General features: G+C 51.9%; 2 protein-coding genes across 2 annotated transcripts in view; one reads left to right on the forward strand and one right to left on the reverse strand.

The window, feature by feature from the left end:
* ACADVL (acyl-CoA dehydrogenase very long chain) overlaps window positions 1-5,948 on the forward strand; it is a 29,020-nt gene extending 23,072 nt beyond the window's left edge. Inside the window, exon 11 of the mRNA XM_082300532.1 lies at window positions 5,844-5,948. The gene's annotated coding sequence lies outside the window, so the exon portion shown is untranslated. The remainder of the gene's footprint in view (window positions 1-5,843) is intronic.
* A 6,823-nt stretch (window positions 5,949-12,771) lies between these two features.
* The window catches only part of LOC309584541 (uncharacterized protein), a gene marked incomplete at both ends in the record, with an annotated part of 2,059 nt that continues 293 nt past the window's right edge, over window positions 12,772-14,537 (reverse strand). The window contains 2 exons of the mRNA XM_082300585.1: window positions 12,772-13,356; window positions 13,749-14,321. Of these exons, the coding sequence (XP_082156711.1) occupies window positions 12,772-13,356; window positions 13,749-14,321 (1,158 nt within the window). The remainder of the gene's footprint in view (window positions 13,357-13,748; window positions 14,322-14,537) is intronic.

Below are 14,537 nucleotides of genomic sequence, written 5' to 3' on the forward strand. Positions count from 1 at the left end.
TTTGCCATGGCCGGCACCATGCGTGGGCTGCTGGCCACCGCGGTGAGACTCCCAACGTTTGGGAATGTTTGGGATCCCGGGATTCCCAAAAAACCCCAAATTCCTGCCCAAATCCACCCCAAATCCAGCCCAAACGCGGCCCCTTCGCCATGGCCGGCACCATGCGCGGGCTGCTGGCCACCGCGGTGAGACTCCCAACGTTTGGGATCCTGGGATTCCCAAAAAACCCCAAATTCCTGCCCAAATCCAGCCCAAATCCAACCCAAATCCAACCCTGAGCCCCCAAACGCGGCCGCTTCACCATGGCCGGCACCATGCGCGGGCTGCTGGCCCACGGTGAGACTCCCAACGTTTGGGATCCTGGGATTCCCAAAAAACCCCCAAAAACCCCGAAATTCCTACCCAAATCCAGCCCAAATCCAGCCCAAATCCCTGAAAATCCCCAAAAACCCCAAATTCCTACCCAAATCCACCCCAAATCCACCCCAAACCCAAACGCGGCCCCTTCGCCATGGCCGGCACCGTGCGGGGGCTGCTGGCCACCACGGTGAGAGTCCCCAAATTTGGGAATGTTTGGGATCCCGGGATTCCTAAAAAACCCCAAATTCCTGCCCAAATCCACCCCAAATCCAGCCCAAACGCGGCCCCTTTGCCATGGCCGGCACCATGCGCGGGCTGCTGGCCACCGCGGTGAGACTCCCAACGTTTGGGAATGTTTGGGATCCCGGGATTCCCAAAAAACCCCGAAAAACCACAAATTCCTGCCCAAATCCAGCCCAAATCCACCCCAAATCCAGCCCAAACCCAAACGCGGCCCCTTTGCCATGGCCGGCACCATGCGCGGGCTGCTGGCCACCGCGGTGAGACTCCCAGCGTTTGGGATCCTGGGATTCCCAAAAAACCCCCAAAAACCCCGAAATTCCCACCCAAATCCACCCCAAATCCAACCCAAATCCCCGAAAATCCCCAAAAACCCCAAATTCCCACCCAAATCCACCCCAAATCCACCCCAAAATGGCCCCAAACGCGGCCCCTTTGCCATGGCCGGCACCGTGCGGGGGCTGCTGGCCCACGGTGAGATTCCCCAAATTTGGGAATGTTTGGGATCCTGGGATTCCCAAAAAACCCCAAAAAACCCCAAATTCTTACCCAAATCCACCCCAAAATGGCCCCAAACGCGGCCCCTTCGCCATGGCCGGCACCATGCGCGGGCTGCTGGCCACCGCGGTGAGAGTCCCAACGTTTGGGAATGTTTGGGATCCTGGGATTCCCAAAAAACCCCAAAACCCCCGAATTCCTACCCAAATCCAGCCCAAATCCAGCCCAACCCTGAGCCCCCAAACGCGGCCCCTTCGCCATGGCCGGCACCGTGCGCGGGCTGCTGGCCACCGCGGTGAGACTCCCAGCGTTTGGGAATGTTTGGGATCCTGGGATTCCCAAAAAACCCCAAAATTCCCACCCAAATCCAACCCAAATCCAACCCAAATCCAACCCTGAGCCCCCAAACGCGGCCGCTTCGCCATGGCCGGCACCGTGCGGGGGCTGCTGGCCCACGGTGAGACTCCCAACGTTTGGGAATGTTTGGGATCCTGGGATTCCCAAAAAACCCCAAAATTCCCACCCAAATCCAACCCAAATCCCCGAAAATCCCCAAAAACCCCAAATTCCCACCCAAATCCACCCCAAATCCAGCCCAAAATGGCCCCAAACGCGGCCCCTTCGCCATGGCCGGCACCGTGCGGGGGCTGCTGGCCCACGGTGAGAGTCCCAAAATTTGGGAATGTTTGGGATCCCGGGATTCCCAAAAAACCCCAAAAACCCCTGAGGAAATGGGGAAAATCCCCAGGAAAACGGGCAATTCCCACCCAAATCTGAGCCCGGGTTCCGAAACTCCCCCCGGCCCTAAAATCCCGTTGGGATTTCTGGGAAAGCCCCGGGGATCCCGAAATTCCTGAAAATCAGGGACGCTCTGGGATCCTGAAATTCCTGGAAATGAGGAAAAAAATCTTGGGAAAAGGAAAAAAAAATAGGGAAAAAAAAAAAAAAATCACCAAAAAAATTCCCCCCAAATCTGAGGGAGGGGATGGGAAAAAGGGCCCAAAAAATCCCAAATTCCCACCCAAATCCAAGGCAGAGCCCAAATCCTGAATTTTGGAGATTCCCGAATTTTGGGGGAGCCCGGAATTCCCAACATCCCGAAAAACCCCGAGGAAATGGGAAAAAAGCCCCAAAAAATCCCAAATTCCCACCCAAATCCAAGGCAGAGCCCAAATCCTGAATTTTGGAGATTCCCGAATTTTTTGGGGATGGCTCCGGACACCCTGGAACAGCCCCAGCCCCGAAATCCCAAAAAAAACCCCAAAAATCCCCAAATTCCTCCCCAAAATCCACAGAAACCCCCCCAAAATTCCCCCAAATTCCCTCCAAACCCCTCCCTTTTTCCCCAAAATTTGGGGATCCCCGCCAAATTCACGAAAATCCCCCCAAATTCCCCAAAAATCCCCCAAAAAACGCCCTCGAAAAGCCCCAAATTTCCCCCAAAATTTGGGAATTCCCCCCCATTCCCTCCCAAATCCCTAAAAATCCCTAAAAAATCCCCCAAAATCCCCCCAAATTTGGGGAATTCCCCCAAAATTCCCTCCCAAATCCCTGAAAATCCCTAAAAATTCCCCCCAAAATTTGGGGAATTCCCCCAAAATTCCCTCCCAAATCCGTGAAAATCCCTAAAAATTCCCCCAAATCCCCCCAAATTTGGGGAATTCCCCCAAAATTCCCTCCCAAATCCATGAAAATCCCTAAAAATTCCCCCCAAATCCCCCAGAATTTGGGGAATTCCCCCAAAATTCCCTCCCAAATCCATGAAAATCCCTAAAAATTTCCCCCAAATCCCCCCCAGAATCCCCCCAAATTTGGGGAATTCCCCCAAAATTCCCTCCCAAATCCCTGAAAATCCCTAAAAATTCCCCCAAATCCCCCCAAATTTGGGGAATTCCCCCAAAATTCCCTCCCAAATCCATGAAAATCCCTAAAAATTCCCCCAAAATCCCCCCAAATTTGGGGAATTCCCCCAAAATTCCCTCCCAAACCCGTGAAAATCCCTAAAAATTCCCCCAAATCCCCCCAAATTTGGGGAATTCCCCCAAAATTCCCTCCCAAATCCGTGAAAATCCCTAAAAATTCCCCCCAAATCCCCCCAAATTTGGGGATTTTTCCCAAAATTCCCTCCCAAATCCGTGAAAATCCCTAAAAATTCCCCCAAATCCCCCCAAATTTGGGGAATTCCCCCAAAATTCCCTCCCAAATCCATGAAAATCCCTAAAAATTTCCCCAAAATCCCCCCAAATTTGGGGAATTCCCCCAAAATTCCCTCCCAAATCCCTGAAAATCCCTAAAAATTCCCCCCAAATCCCCCCAAATTTGGGGAATTCCCCCAAAATTCCCTCCCAAATCCATGAAAATCCCTAAAAATTCCCCCCAAATCCCCCCAAATTTGGGGAATTCCCCCAAAATTCCCTCCCAAATCTGTGAAAATCCCTAAAAATTCCCCCAAATCCCCCCAAATTTGGGGAATTCCCCCAAAATTCCCTCCCAAATCCCTGAAAATCCCTAAAAATTCCCCCAAATCCCCCCAAATTTGGGGAATTCCCCCAAAATTCCCTCCCAAATCCGTGAAAATTCCTAAAAATTCCCCCAAATCCCCCCAAATTTGTGGAATTCCCCCAAAATTCCCTCCCAAATCCGTGAAAATTCCTAAAAATTCCCCCAAATCCCCCCCAAAATCCCCCCAAATTTGGGGAATTCCCCCAAAATTCCCTCCCAAATCCGTGAAAATCCCTAAAAATTCCCCCAAATCCCCCAGAATTTGGGGAATTCCCCCAAAATTCCCTCCCAAATCCCTGAAAATCCCTAAAAATTCCCCCAAATCCCCCCAAATTTGGGGAATTCCCCCAAAATTCCCTCCCAAATCCGTGAAAATCCCTGAAAATTCCCCCCAAATCCCCCCAAATTTGGGGAATTCCCCCAAAATTCCCTCCCAAATCCGTGAAAATCCCTGAAAATTCCCCCCAAATCCCCCCAAATTTGGGGAATTCCCCCAAAATTCCCTCCCAAATCCGTGAAAATCCCTAAAAATTCCCCCAAATCCCCCCAAATTTGGGGAATTCCCCCAAAATTCCCTCCCAAATCCCTGAAAATCCCTAAAAATTCCCCCCAAATCCCCCCAAATTTGGGGAATTCCCCCAAAATTCCCTCCCAAATCCGTGAAAATCCCTGAAAATTCCCCCCAAATCCCCCCAAATTTGGGGAATTCCCCCAAAATTCCCTCCCAAATCCGTGAAAATCCCTAAAAATTCCCCCAAATCCCCCCAAATTTGGGGAATTCCCCCAAAATTCCCTCCCAAATCGGTGAAAATCCCTAAAAATTCCCCCCAAATTTGGGGAATTCCCCCAAAATTCCCTCCCAAATCCGTGAAAATCCCTAAAAATTCCCCCCAAAATTTGGGGAATTCCCCCAAAATTCCCTCCCAAAACCATGAAAATCCCTAAAAATTCCCCCAAAATCCCCCCAAATTTGGGGAATTCCCCCAAAATTCCCCCAAATCCGTGAAAATCCCTAAAAATTCCCCCCAAAATTTGGGGAATTCCCCCAAAATTCCCTCCCAAATCCCTGAAAATCCCTAAAAATTCCCCCCAAATCCCCCCAAATTTGGGGAATTCCCCCAAAATTCCCTCCCAAATCCGTGAAAATCCCTAAAAATTCCCCAAAATCCCCCCAAATTTGGGGAATTCCCCCAAAATTCCCTCCCAAATCCATGAAAATCCCTAAAAATTCCCCCCAAATCCCCCCAAATTTGGGGAATTCCCCCAAAATTCCCTCCCAAATCCGTGAAAATCCCTAAAAATTTCCCCAAAATCCCCCCAAATTTGGGGAATTCCCCCAAAATTCCCTCCCAAATCCGTGAAAAATTCCTAAAAATTCCCCCAAAATCCCCCCAAAATTTGGGGAATTCCCCCAAAATTCCCTCCCAAATCCGTGAAAATCCCTAAAAATTCCCCCCAAATCCCCCCAAATTTGGGGAATTCCCCCAAAATTCCCTCCCAAATCCGTGAAAATCCCTAAAAATTCCCCCAAATCCCCCCAAATTTGGGGAATTCCCCCAAAATTCCCTCCCAAATCCGTGAAAATCCCTAAAAATTTCCCCCAAATCCCCCCAAATTTGGGGAATTCCCCCAAAATTCCCTCCCAAATCCGTGAAAATCCCTAAAAATTCCCCCCAAATTTGGGGAATTCCCCCAAAATTCCCTCCCAAATCCGTGAAAATCCCTAAAAATTCCCCCCAAAATTTGGGGAATTCCCCCAAAATTCCCTCCCAAAACCATGAAAATCCCTAAAAATTCCCCCAAAATCCCCCCAAATTTGGGGAATTCCCCCAAAATTCCCTCCCAAATCCGTGAAAATCCCTAAAAATTTCCCCCCAAATTTGGGGAATTCCCTCCAAATTCCCTCCCAAATCCGTGAAAATCCCTAAAAATTCCCCCCAAATCCCCCCAAATTTGGGGAATTCCCCCCCAAATCCCCCAAAATCTCCCCCAAAAAGCCCCAAAATCCTCCCCAAATCCCCCCAAATCCCCAAAAACGCCCTCAAAAAGCCCCAAATTCCCCCCAGAAACTTGAGAATTCCCCCAAAATTCCCTCCCAAATCCAGGAAAATCCCCAAAAATCCCCCAAAATCTGGGAAAATTCCCCCAAAATCTCCCTGAAAAATCCCCCAAATCCTTCCCGAAATTCCCGAAAAATCCCCCAAAATCCCTCCCCACATTTTGGGATTCCCCTCCCCCCCCAGGTTTCCCACGCTTCCAACCGCTCCCAGTTTGGGGCCAAAATCCACGAATTTGGGGCCATCCAGGAGAAGTTGGCCCGGATGGCGATGCTGCATTACGTCACCGAGGTGGGGCCGCGCAATTCCGGGCATTTTGGGGCATTTTGGGGCATTTTGGGGGAATTTGAGGGGATTTTTGGGGGAATTTTGGGGCATTTTGAGGGGATTTTGGGGGAATTTCGGGGCTTTTTGGGGGAATTTCGGGGCTTTTTGGGGGGAATTTCGGGGATTTTTTGGAGAGATTTGGGGGTAATTCCTGAAATTTGGGGGGGATTTTTGGGAATTTTGGGGCATTTTGGGGCGTTTTGGGGGAATTTCGGGGCTTTTTGGGGGGGAATTTCGGGGATTTTTTGGAGAGATTTGGGGCATTTTGAGGGGATTTTGGGGGAATTTCGGGGCTTTTTGGGGGAATTTTGGGGATTTTTTGGAGAGATTTTGGGGAAATTCCTGAAATTTGGGGGGAATTTTTGGGAATTTTGGGGCATTTGGGGGGAATTTCGGGGCATTTTGGGGCATTTTGAGGGGATTTTGGGGGAATTTCGGGGCTTTTGGGGGGGAATTTCGGGGATTTTTTGGAGAGATTTGGGGGTAATTCCTGAAATTTGGGGGGGATTTTTGGGAATTTTGGGGCATTTTGGGGGAATTTCGGGGCTTTTTGAGGGGATTTTGGGGGCATTTTGAGGGGCTTTTTGGGGGAATTTTGGGGCATTTTGAGGGGATTTTGGGGGAATTTCGGGGCTTTTTGGGGGGAATTTCGGGGATTTTTTGGAGAGATTTTGGGGTAATTCCTGAAATTTGGGGGGGATGTTTGGGAATTTTGGGGCTTTTTGGAGAGATTTTGGGGTAATTCCCCAAATTTTGGAGGTTTGGGGGGGATTTTTGGGGATTTTCATGGATTTGGGAGGGATTTTGGGGGGGATTTGGGGCTTTTTGAGGGCGTTTTGAGTGATTTTTGGGGAATTTGGGGGGGATTTTGGGGCTTTTTGGGGGGAGATTTTGGTGGATTTTGGGCAATTCCGGGCGGATTTTGAGCAATTCCGGGCGGATTTTGGGTGGATTTTGGGGGGAAATTTGGGCAATTCCGGGTGGATTTTGGGCAATTCCGGGTGAAAATTGGGGACTTCCGGGTGGATTTTGGGGAATTTTGGGTGGATTTTGTGGAATTCCGGGTGGATTTTGGGCAATTCCGTGCGGATTTTGAGGAATTTCGGGTGGATTTTGAGCAATTCCGGGTGGATTTTGGGGAATTTGGGTGGATTTGGGGGGGAAATTTGGGGAATTCCGGGTGGATTTTGGGGAATTCCGGGTGGATTTTGGGGAATTTGGGTGGATTTGGGGGGGAAATTTGGGGAATTCCGGGTGGATTTTGGGGAATTTTGGGTGGATTTTGTGGAATTCCGGGTGGATTTTGGGCAATTCCGGGCGGATTTTGGGCAATTCCGGGTGGATTTTGAGCAATTCCGGGCGGATTTTGGGCGATTCCGGGCGGATTTTGGGTGGATTTTGGGCGATTCCGGGCGGATTTTGGGCAATTCCGGGTGGATTTTGAGCAATTCCGGGCGGATTTTGGGCAATTCCGGGCGGATTTGGGCAATTCCGGGTGGATTTTGGGCGATTCCGGGCGGATTTTGAGGAATTCCGGGTGGATTTTGGGTGGATTTTGGGCAATTCCGGGTGGATTTGGGGCAATTCCGGGCGGATTTTGGGCAATTCCGGGCGGGTTTTGAGGAATTCCGGGCGGATTTTGGGTGGATTTTGGGCGATTCCGGGCGGATTTTGGGTGGATTTTGGGCGATTCCGTGCGGATTTTGGGCAATTCCGGGTGGATTTTGGGTGGATTTTGGGCGATTCCGGGTGGATTTTGGGTGGATTTTGGGCGATTCCGGGCGGATTTTGGGTGGATTTTGGGCGATTCCGGGCAGATTTTGAGGAATTCCGGGTGGATTTTGGGCAATTCCGGGTGGATTTTGGGTGGATTTTGAGCAATTCCAGGTGGATTTGGGGCGATTCCGGGCGGATTTTGGGTGGATTTTGGGCGATTCCGGGCGGATTTTGGGTGGATTTTGGGCGATTCCGTGCAGATTTTGGGCAATTCCGGGCGGATTTTGGGCGATTCCGGGCGGATTTTGGGCAATTCCGGGTGGATTTTGGGCAATTCCGGGTGGATTTGGGGCGATTCCGGGCGGATTTTGGGTGGATTTTGGGCGATTCCGTGCAGATTTTGGGCAATTCCGGGCGGATTTTGAGCAATTCCGGGCGGATTTTGTGGAATTCCGGGCGGATTTTGGGCAATTCCGGGCGGATTTTGGGCGATTCCGGGCGGATTTTGGGTGGATTTTGGGCAATTCCGGGCGGATTTTGAGCAATTCCGGGCGGATTTTGGGCAATTCCGGGCGGATTTGGGCAATTCCCGCTTTTCCCAGTCCATGGCCTTCCTGGTCAGCGCCAACATGGACCGAGGTGACCCCGACTTCCAGCTCGAGGCGGCCATCAGCAAAATCTTCGGCTCCGTGAGGAATTTCGGGAATTTCCCGGGATTTTGGGGGGTCCTGGGGGGGCCCTCCAGGAATTTTGGGGAGTTTCGGGTGGATTTGAGGAGATTCCCAAATTTTGGGGGGGTTTGGGGAGGGGAGGGAGGGGAGAAGTTTTTTTGGGGGGGGGATTTGGGGGATTTTCCCGAATTTTTGGGGTCCTGGGGTGCTCTGAGGGCGATTCCCGAATTTTTTTGGGGGGGGATTTGGGGAATTTGGGGGGGAATTGGGAAATTCTGGGTGGATTTTGAGGAATTTGGGGAATTCTGGGGGGAAGTTGGGGGGAAATTTTGGGAATTCTGGGTGGATTTGGGGGAATTTGGGTGGAATTTGGGTGGAATTTGGGGAATTCTGGGTGGATTTTGGGGGGAAATTTTGGGAATTCCGGGTGGATTTTGGGGAATTTGGGTGGATTTCCCGGGAATTTGGGTGGAATTTGGGTGGAATTTTGGGAATTCCGAGTGGATTTTGGGCAATTCCGAGTGGATTTTGGGCAATTCCGGGTGGATTTCCCAGGAATTTTGGCCCCATCCCGAATTTCGGGCCCCTCCTGGACGTTCCCAGCGGGATTTGGGGGCATTTTGGGGCAATTTGGGGAATTTTCCCGGCTGCGCTCCAGCCCCGAATCCCCGAATTTTCCCAAAATTCCCGGGATTTTTCCCAAAATTCCCCCTTTTCTCCCCAAATCCCAGGAGGCCGCCTGGGCCGTGGCCGACGAGTGCATCCAGGTCATGGGGGGGATGGGCTTCATGCAGGTGAGATTTGGGGCCAAATCCGGGGATTTTGGGGCTTTCCCGGGATTTTGGGAGGATCTCTGATTTTTGGGGGGTCCTGGGGGTTGGGAATTGCCGGAATTTTGGGGGAAATTCCCGGGATTTTGGGGCTTTCTGATGGATTTTGGGGGGGAGGTTGGGGATTTTTGGGGTCGTTTTCCCGGGATTTTGGGGGACTTTTCCTGGTTTTTCTTTGTTTTCCTGGGTTTTTGGGGCTTTTCCCGGGATTTTGGGGTCATTCCCCTCCATTTCTGCTTTTTTCCCTTTTTTTTTTCGGTTTTCCCTTGCTTTGTTTTTTTGAGAATTTTCCGGAGTTGTTTCGGGGAATTTTCTGGGTTTTTTGGGGAATTTTCCAGGGTTGATTTTGGGAATTTTCTGGGGTTGTTTTGTTGGGAATTTTCTGGGTTTTTTTGGGAATTCTCTGGGTTTTTTTGGGGAATTCTCCAGGGTTGTTTTTTGGGAATTTCCCGGGGTATTTTTGGGGATTCTCCGGGGTTGTTTTTTGGGAATTCTCCGGGGATGTTTTTGGGAATTCTCCCGGGTTGTTTTTGGGACTTTTCCAGGTTTTTTTGGGGGGAATTTTCTGGGGTATTTCTGGGAATTCTCCAGGGTTTTTTTGGGAATTCTCCGGGGTTGTTTTTTGGGAATTCTCCGGGGTTTTTTGGGAATTCTCCGGGGTTTTTTGGGGATTCTCCGGGGTTTTTTTTGGGAATTCTCCCAGGTTGTTTTTTGGGAATTTTCTGGGGTATTTTTGGGAATTCTCCAGGGTTTTTTTGGGAATTTTCTGGGGTTGCTTCGGGGAATTTTCCAGGGTTTTTTTTTTTTTAATTTTCCGGGGTATTTTTGGGAATTTTCCGGGGTTTTTTTTGGAATTTCCCGGGGTTGTTTTTGGGAATTTTCTGGGGTATTTTTTTGGGAATTCTCCAGGGTTTTTTTTTAATTCTCCAGGGTTTTTTTGGGGAATTCTCCGAGGTGTTTTGGGAATTCTCCGGGGTTGTTTTTTGGGAATTCCCCGGGGTTTTTTGGGAATTCTCCGAGGTGTTTTGGGAATTCTCCAGGGTTTTTTGGGAATTCTCCGGGGTTGTTTTTTGGGAATTCCCCGGGGTTTTTTGGGAATTCTCTGGGGTTGTTTTTTGGGAATTCTCTGGGGTTTTTTGGGAATTCCCCGGGGTTTTTTGGGAATTCTCCGGGGTTTTTTGGGAATTCTCCGGGGTTGTTTTTTGGGAATTCTCCGGGATTTTTTGGGAATTCTCTGGGGTTGTTTTTTGGGAATTCTCCGGGGTTGTTTTTTGGGAATTCCCCGGGGTTTTTTGGGAATTCTCCGGGGTTTTTTGGGAATTCTCCGGGGTTGTTTTTTGGGAGTTCTCCGGGGTTGTTTTTTGGGAATTCTCTGGGGTTGTTTTTTGGGAATTCCCCGGGGTTTTTTGGGAATTCTCCGGGATTTTTTGGGAATTCTCTGGGGTTGTTTTTTGGGAATTCTCCGGGGTTTTTTGGGAATTCTCCGGGATTTTTTGGGAATTCTCTGGGGTTGTTTTTTGGGAATTCTCCGGGGTTTTTTGGGGATTCTCCGGGGTTTTTTTTGGGGATTCTCCGGGGTTTTTTTTGGGAATTCTCTGGGGTTGTTTTTTGGGAATTCTCCGGGGTTTTTTGGGAATTCCCTGGGGTTTTTTGGGAATTCTCCGGGGTTTTTTGGGAATTCTCCGGGGTTGTTTTTTGGGAGTTCTCCGGGGTTGTTTTTTGGGAATTCTCTGGGGTTGTTTTTTGGGAATTCCCCGGGGTTGTTTTTTGGGAATTCCCCGGGGTTTTTTGGGAATTCTCTGGGGTTGTTTTTTGGGAATTATCCGGGGTTGTTTTTTGGGAATTTTCTGGGTTTTTTTGGGAATTCTCTGGGGTTTTTTGGGGAATTCTCCAGGGTTGTTTTTTGGGAATTTCCCGGGGTATTTTTGGGGATTCTCCGGGTTTTTTTTGGGAATTCTCCGGGGATGTTTTTGGGACTTTTCCAGGTTTTTTTGGGGGGAATTTTCCGGGGTATTTTTGGGAGTTCTCCAGGGGTTTTTTTGGAATTCTCCAGGGTTTTTTTGGGAATTCTCCGGGGTTGTTTTTTGGGAATTCCCCGGGGTTTTTTGGGAATTCTCCGGGGTTTTTTGGGAATTCTCCGGGGTTGTTTTTTGGGAATTCTCTGGGGTTATTTTTTGGGAATTCTCCGGGATTTTTTGGGAATTCTCCGGGGTTGTTTTTTGGGAATTCTCCGGGGTTGTTTTTTGGGAATTCTCCGGGATTTTTGGGGAATTCTCCGGGGTTTTTTGGGAATTCTCCGGGGTTGTTTTTTGGGAATTCTCTGGGGTTGTTTTTGGGAATTTTCTGGGGTATTTTTTTTGGGAATTCTCCAGGGTTTTTTTTTAATTCTCCAGGGTTTTTTTTGGGAATTCTCTGGGGTTGTTTTTTGGGAATTCTCCGGGGTTTTTTGGGAATTCTCCGGGGTTTTTTTTGGGAATTCTCTGGGGTTGTTTTTTTGGGAATTTTCTGGGGTATTTTTGGGGATTCTCCGGGGTTTTTTGGGAATTCTCCGGGGTTGTTTTTTGGGAATTCTCCGGGGCCATTCCCGCCGGGCTCCCTCCCTGCAGGAGCCGGGTGTGGAGCGGGTGCTGCGGGACCTGAGGGTTTTCCGCATCTTCGAGGGCACCAACGACGTCCTGCGGCTCTTCGTGGCCCTGCAGGGCTGCCAGGTGCACTGGGAGCACTGGGAGGGACTGGGAGGGAAGTGGGAGGGGACTGGGAGGGAAGTGGGAGGGAACTGGGAGCCATTGGGGGGGACTGGGAGGGCACTGGGAGGGACTGGGAGCCACTGGGAGGGGACTGGGAGGGACTGGGAGGGAACTGGGAGCCATTGGGAGGGGACTGGGAGGGGACTGGGAGGGACTGGGAGCCACTGGGAGGGGACTGGGAGGGACTGGGAGGGGACTGGGAGGGACTGGGAGGGACTGGGAGGGGACTGGGAGCCATTGGGGGGGACTGGGAGGGGACTGGGAGGGGACTGGGAGCCATTGGGAGGGACTGGGAGCCACTGGGGGGCACTGGGTGGGACTGGGAGGGGACTGGGAGCCACTGGGGGGCACTGGAAGGGACTGGGAGAGGATTTGGGGACACTGGGATGGACTGGGAGGGGTTTGGGATGAACTGAGAAGGACTGGGATGGACTGGGAGGGGTTTGGGATAAACTGGGAGAGACTGGGAGGGACTGGGAGGGGTTTGGGGGGCACTGGGATGAACTGGGAAGGGTTTTGGGGGTCACTAGGAGGGATTGGGAGGGGTTTGGGATGAACTGGGAGGGACTGGGAGCCACTGGGAGGGGACTGGGAGCCACTGGGAGGGGACTGGGAGCCACTGGGGGGCACTGGGAGGGACTGGGAGAGGATTTGGGGACACTGGGATGAACTGGGATAGACTGAGATGGGTTTGGGATGAACTGAGAGGGACTGGGATGGACTGGGAGGGGTTTGGGATAAACTGGGACGAACTGGGAGGCACTGGGAGGCGTTGGCGCCCCCGCTTTGCTGAACCCCCCTCGGGAATTTGGGAATTCTCCCCTCACGCCCCCCAAATCCGGGGTTTTTGTGGGGTTTTTGGGGACGCCCCCCAGGCCCTCGGGGCGCAGCTGCGGGGGGTGCAGGCGGCGCTGCGGGACCCCCTGGGCAACGTCGGGCTCCTCACGGGGGAGGTGACGCGGAGGCTGCGCAGGTGAGAAACGGCCCCGAAACGGCCCCAAAACGGCCCCAGAACGGCCCCAAAACCCTCCCGAAATGGCCCCGAAAACGGCCCCAAAATGGCCCTGAAACGGCCCCAAAATGGCCCTGAAACGGCCCCAAAACCCTCCCGAAATGGTCCCAAAAACGGCCCCGAAATGGCCCTGAAACGGCCCCGAAACGGCCCCAAAACCCTCCCGAAATGGTCCCGAAATGGCCCCAAAACGGCCCCAAAACGGCCCCAAAACCCTCCCGAAATGGTCCCGAAAACGGCCCCAAAATGGCCCTGAAATGGCCCCAAAATGGCCCTGAAACGGCCCCGAAAACGGCCCCAAAACCCTCCCGAAATGGTCCCAAAAACGGCCCCGAAACGGCCCCGAAAATGGCCCCAAAACGGCCCCAAAAATGGCCCCGAAACGGCCCCAAAACCCTCCCGAAATGGTCCCAAAACCCTCCCGAAATGGTCCCAAAAACGGCCCCAAAATGGCCCTGAAATGGCCCCGAAAACGGCCCTGAAATGGACCCGGAATGGCCCCGAAACAGCCCCAAAATCCTCCTGAAACAGCCCCAAAATCCTCCTGAAACAGCCCCAAAATCCTCCTGAAATGGTCCCAAAAATGGCCCCGAAAACGGCCCCAGAACGGCCCCGAAACAGCCCCAAAATGGCCCCAAAACCCTCCCGAAATGGTCCCAAAAACGGCCCCAAAATGGCCCTGAAATGGCCCCGAAAACGGCCCCAAAACGGCCCCAAAACCCTCCCGAAATGGACCCAAAAACGGCCCCAAAATGGCCCTGAAACGGCCCCAGAACAGCCCCGAAAACGGCCCCGAAACGGCCCCAAAACCCTCCCGAAATGGTCCCAAAAATGGCCCCGAAACGGCCCCGAAAATGGCCCCGAAACGGCCCCAAAAATGGCCCCGAAACGGCCCCAAAACCCTCCCGAAATGGTCCCAAAAACGGCCCCGAAAATGGCCCCGAAACGGCCCCAAAAATGGCCCCGAAACGGCCCCAAAACCCTCCCGAAATGGTCCCAAAAACGGCCCCGAAAACGGCCCCAAAACGGCCCCAAAACGGCCCCAAAACCCTCCCGAAATGGTCCCAAAAACAGCCCCGAAATGGCCCCGAAATGGTCCCAAAAACGGCCCCAAAACCCTCCTGAAACGGCCCCGAAAATGGCCCTGAAATGGTCCCAAAAACGGCCCCAAAATGGCCCTGAAATGGCCCCGAAAACGGCCCTGAAAACGGCCCCAGAACGGCCCCGAAAACGGCCCCGAAACCCTCCCGAAATGGTCCCAAAAATGGCCCCGAAACGGCCCCGAAAATGGCCCCGAAACGGCCCCGAAAACGGCCCCGAAACGGCCCCAAAACCCTCCCGAAATGGTCCCAAAAATGGCCCTAAAATGGCCCTAAAATGGCCCCAAAATGGCCCTGAAACGGCCCCGAAACGGCCCCAAAACCCTCCCGAAATGGTCCCAAAAACGGCCCCAAAATGGCCCTGAAACGGCCCCAAAATGGCCCTGAAACGGCCCCAAAACGGCCCCAAAACGGCCCCAGAACAGCCCCAAAACCCTCCCGAAATTGTCCCGAAAACGGCCCCAAAATGGCCCTGAA

This window comes from Coloeus monedula (genome assembly GCF_965178545.1).
Source record: "Coloeus monedula genome assembly, chromosome: 40".
Taxonomy (NCBI): domain Eukaryota; kingdom Metazoa; phylum Chordata; class Aves; order Passeriformes; family Corvidae; genus Coloeus; species Coloeus monedula.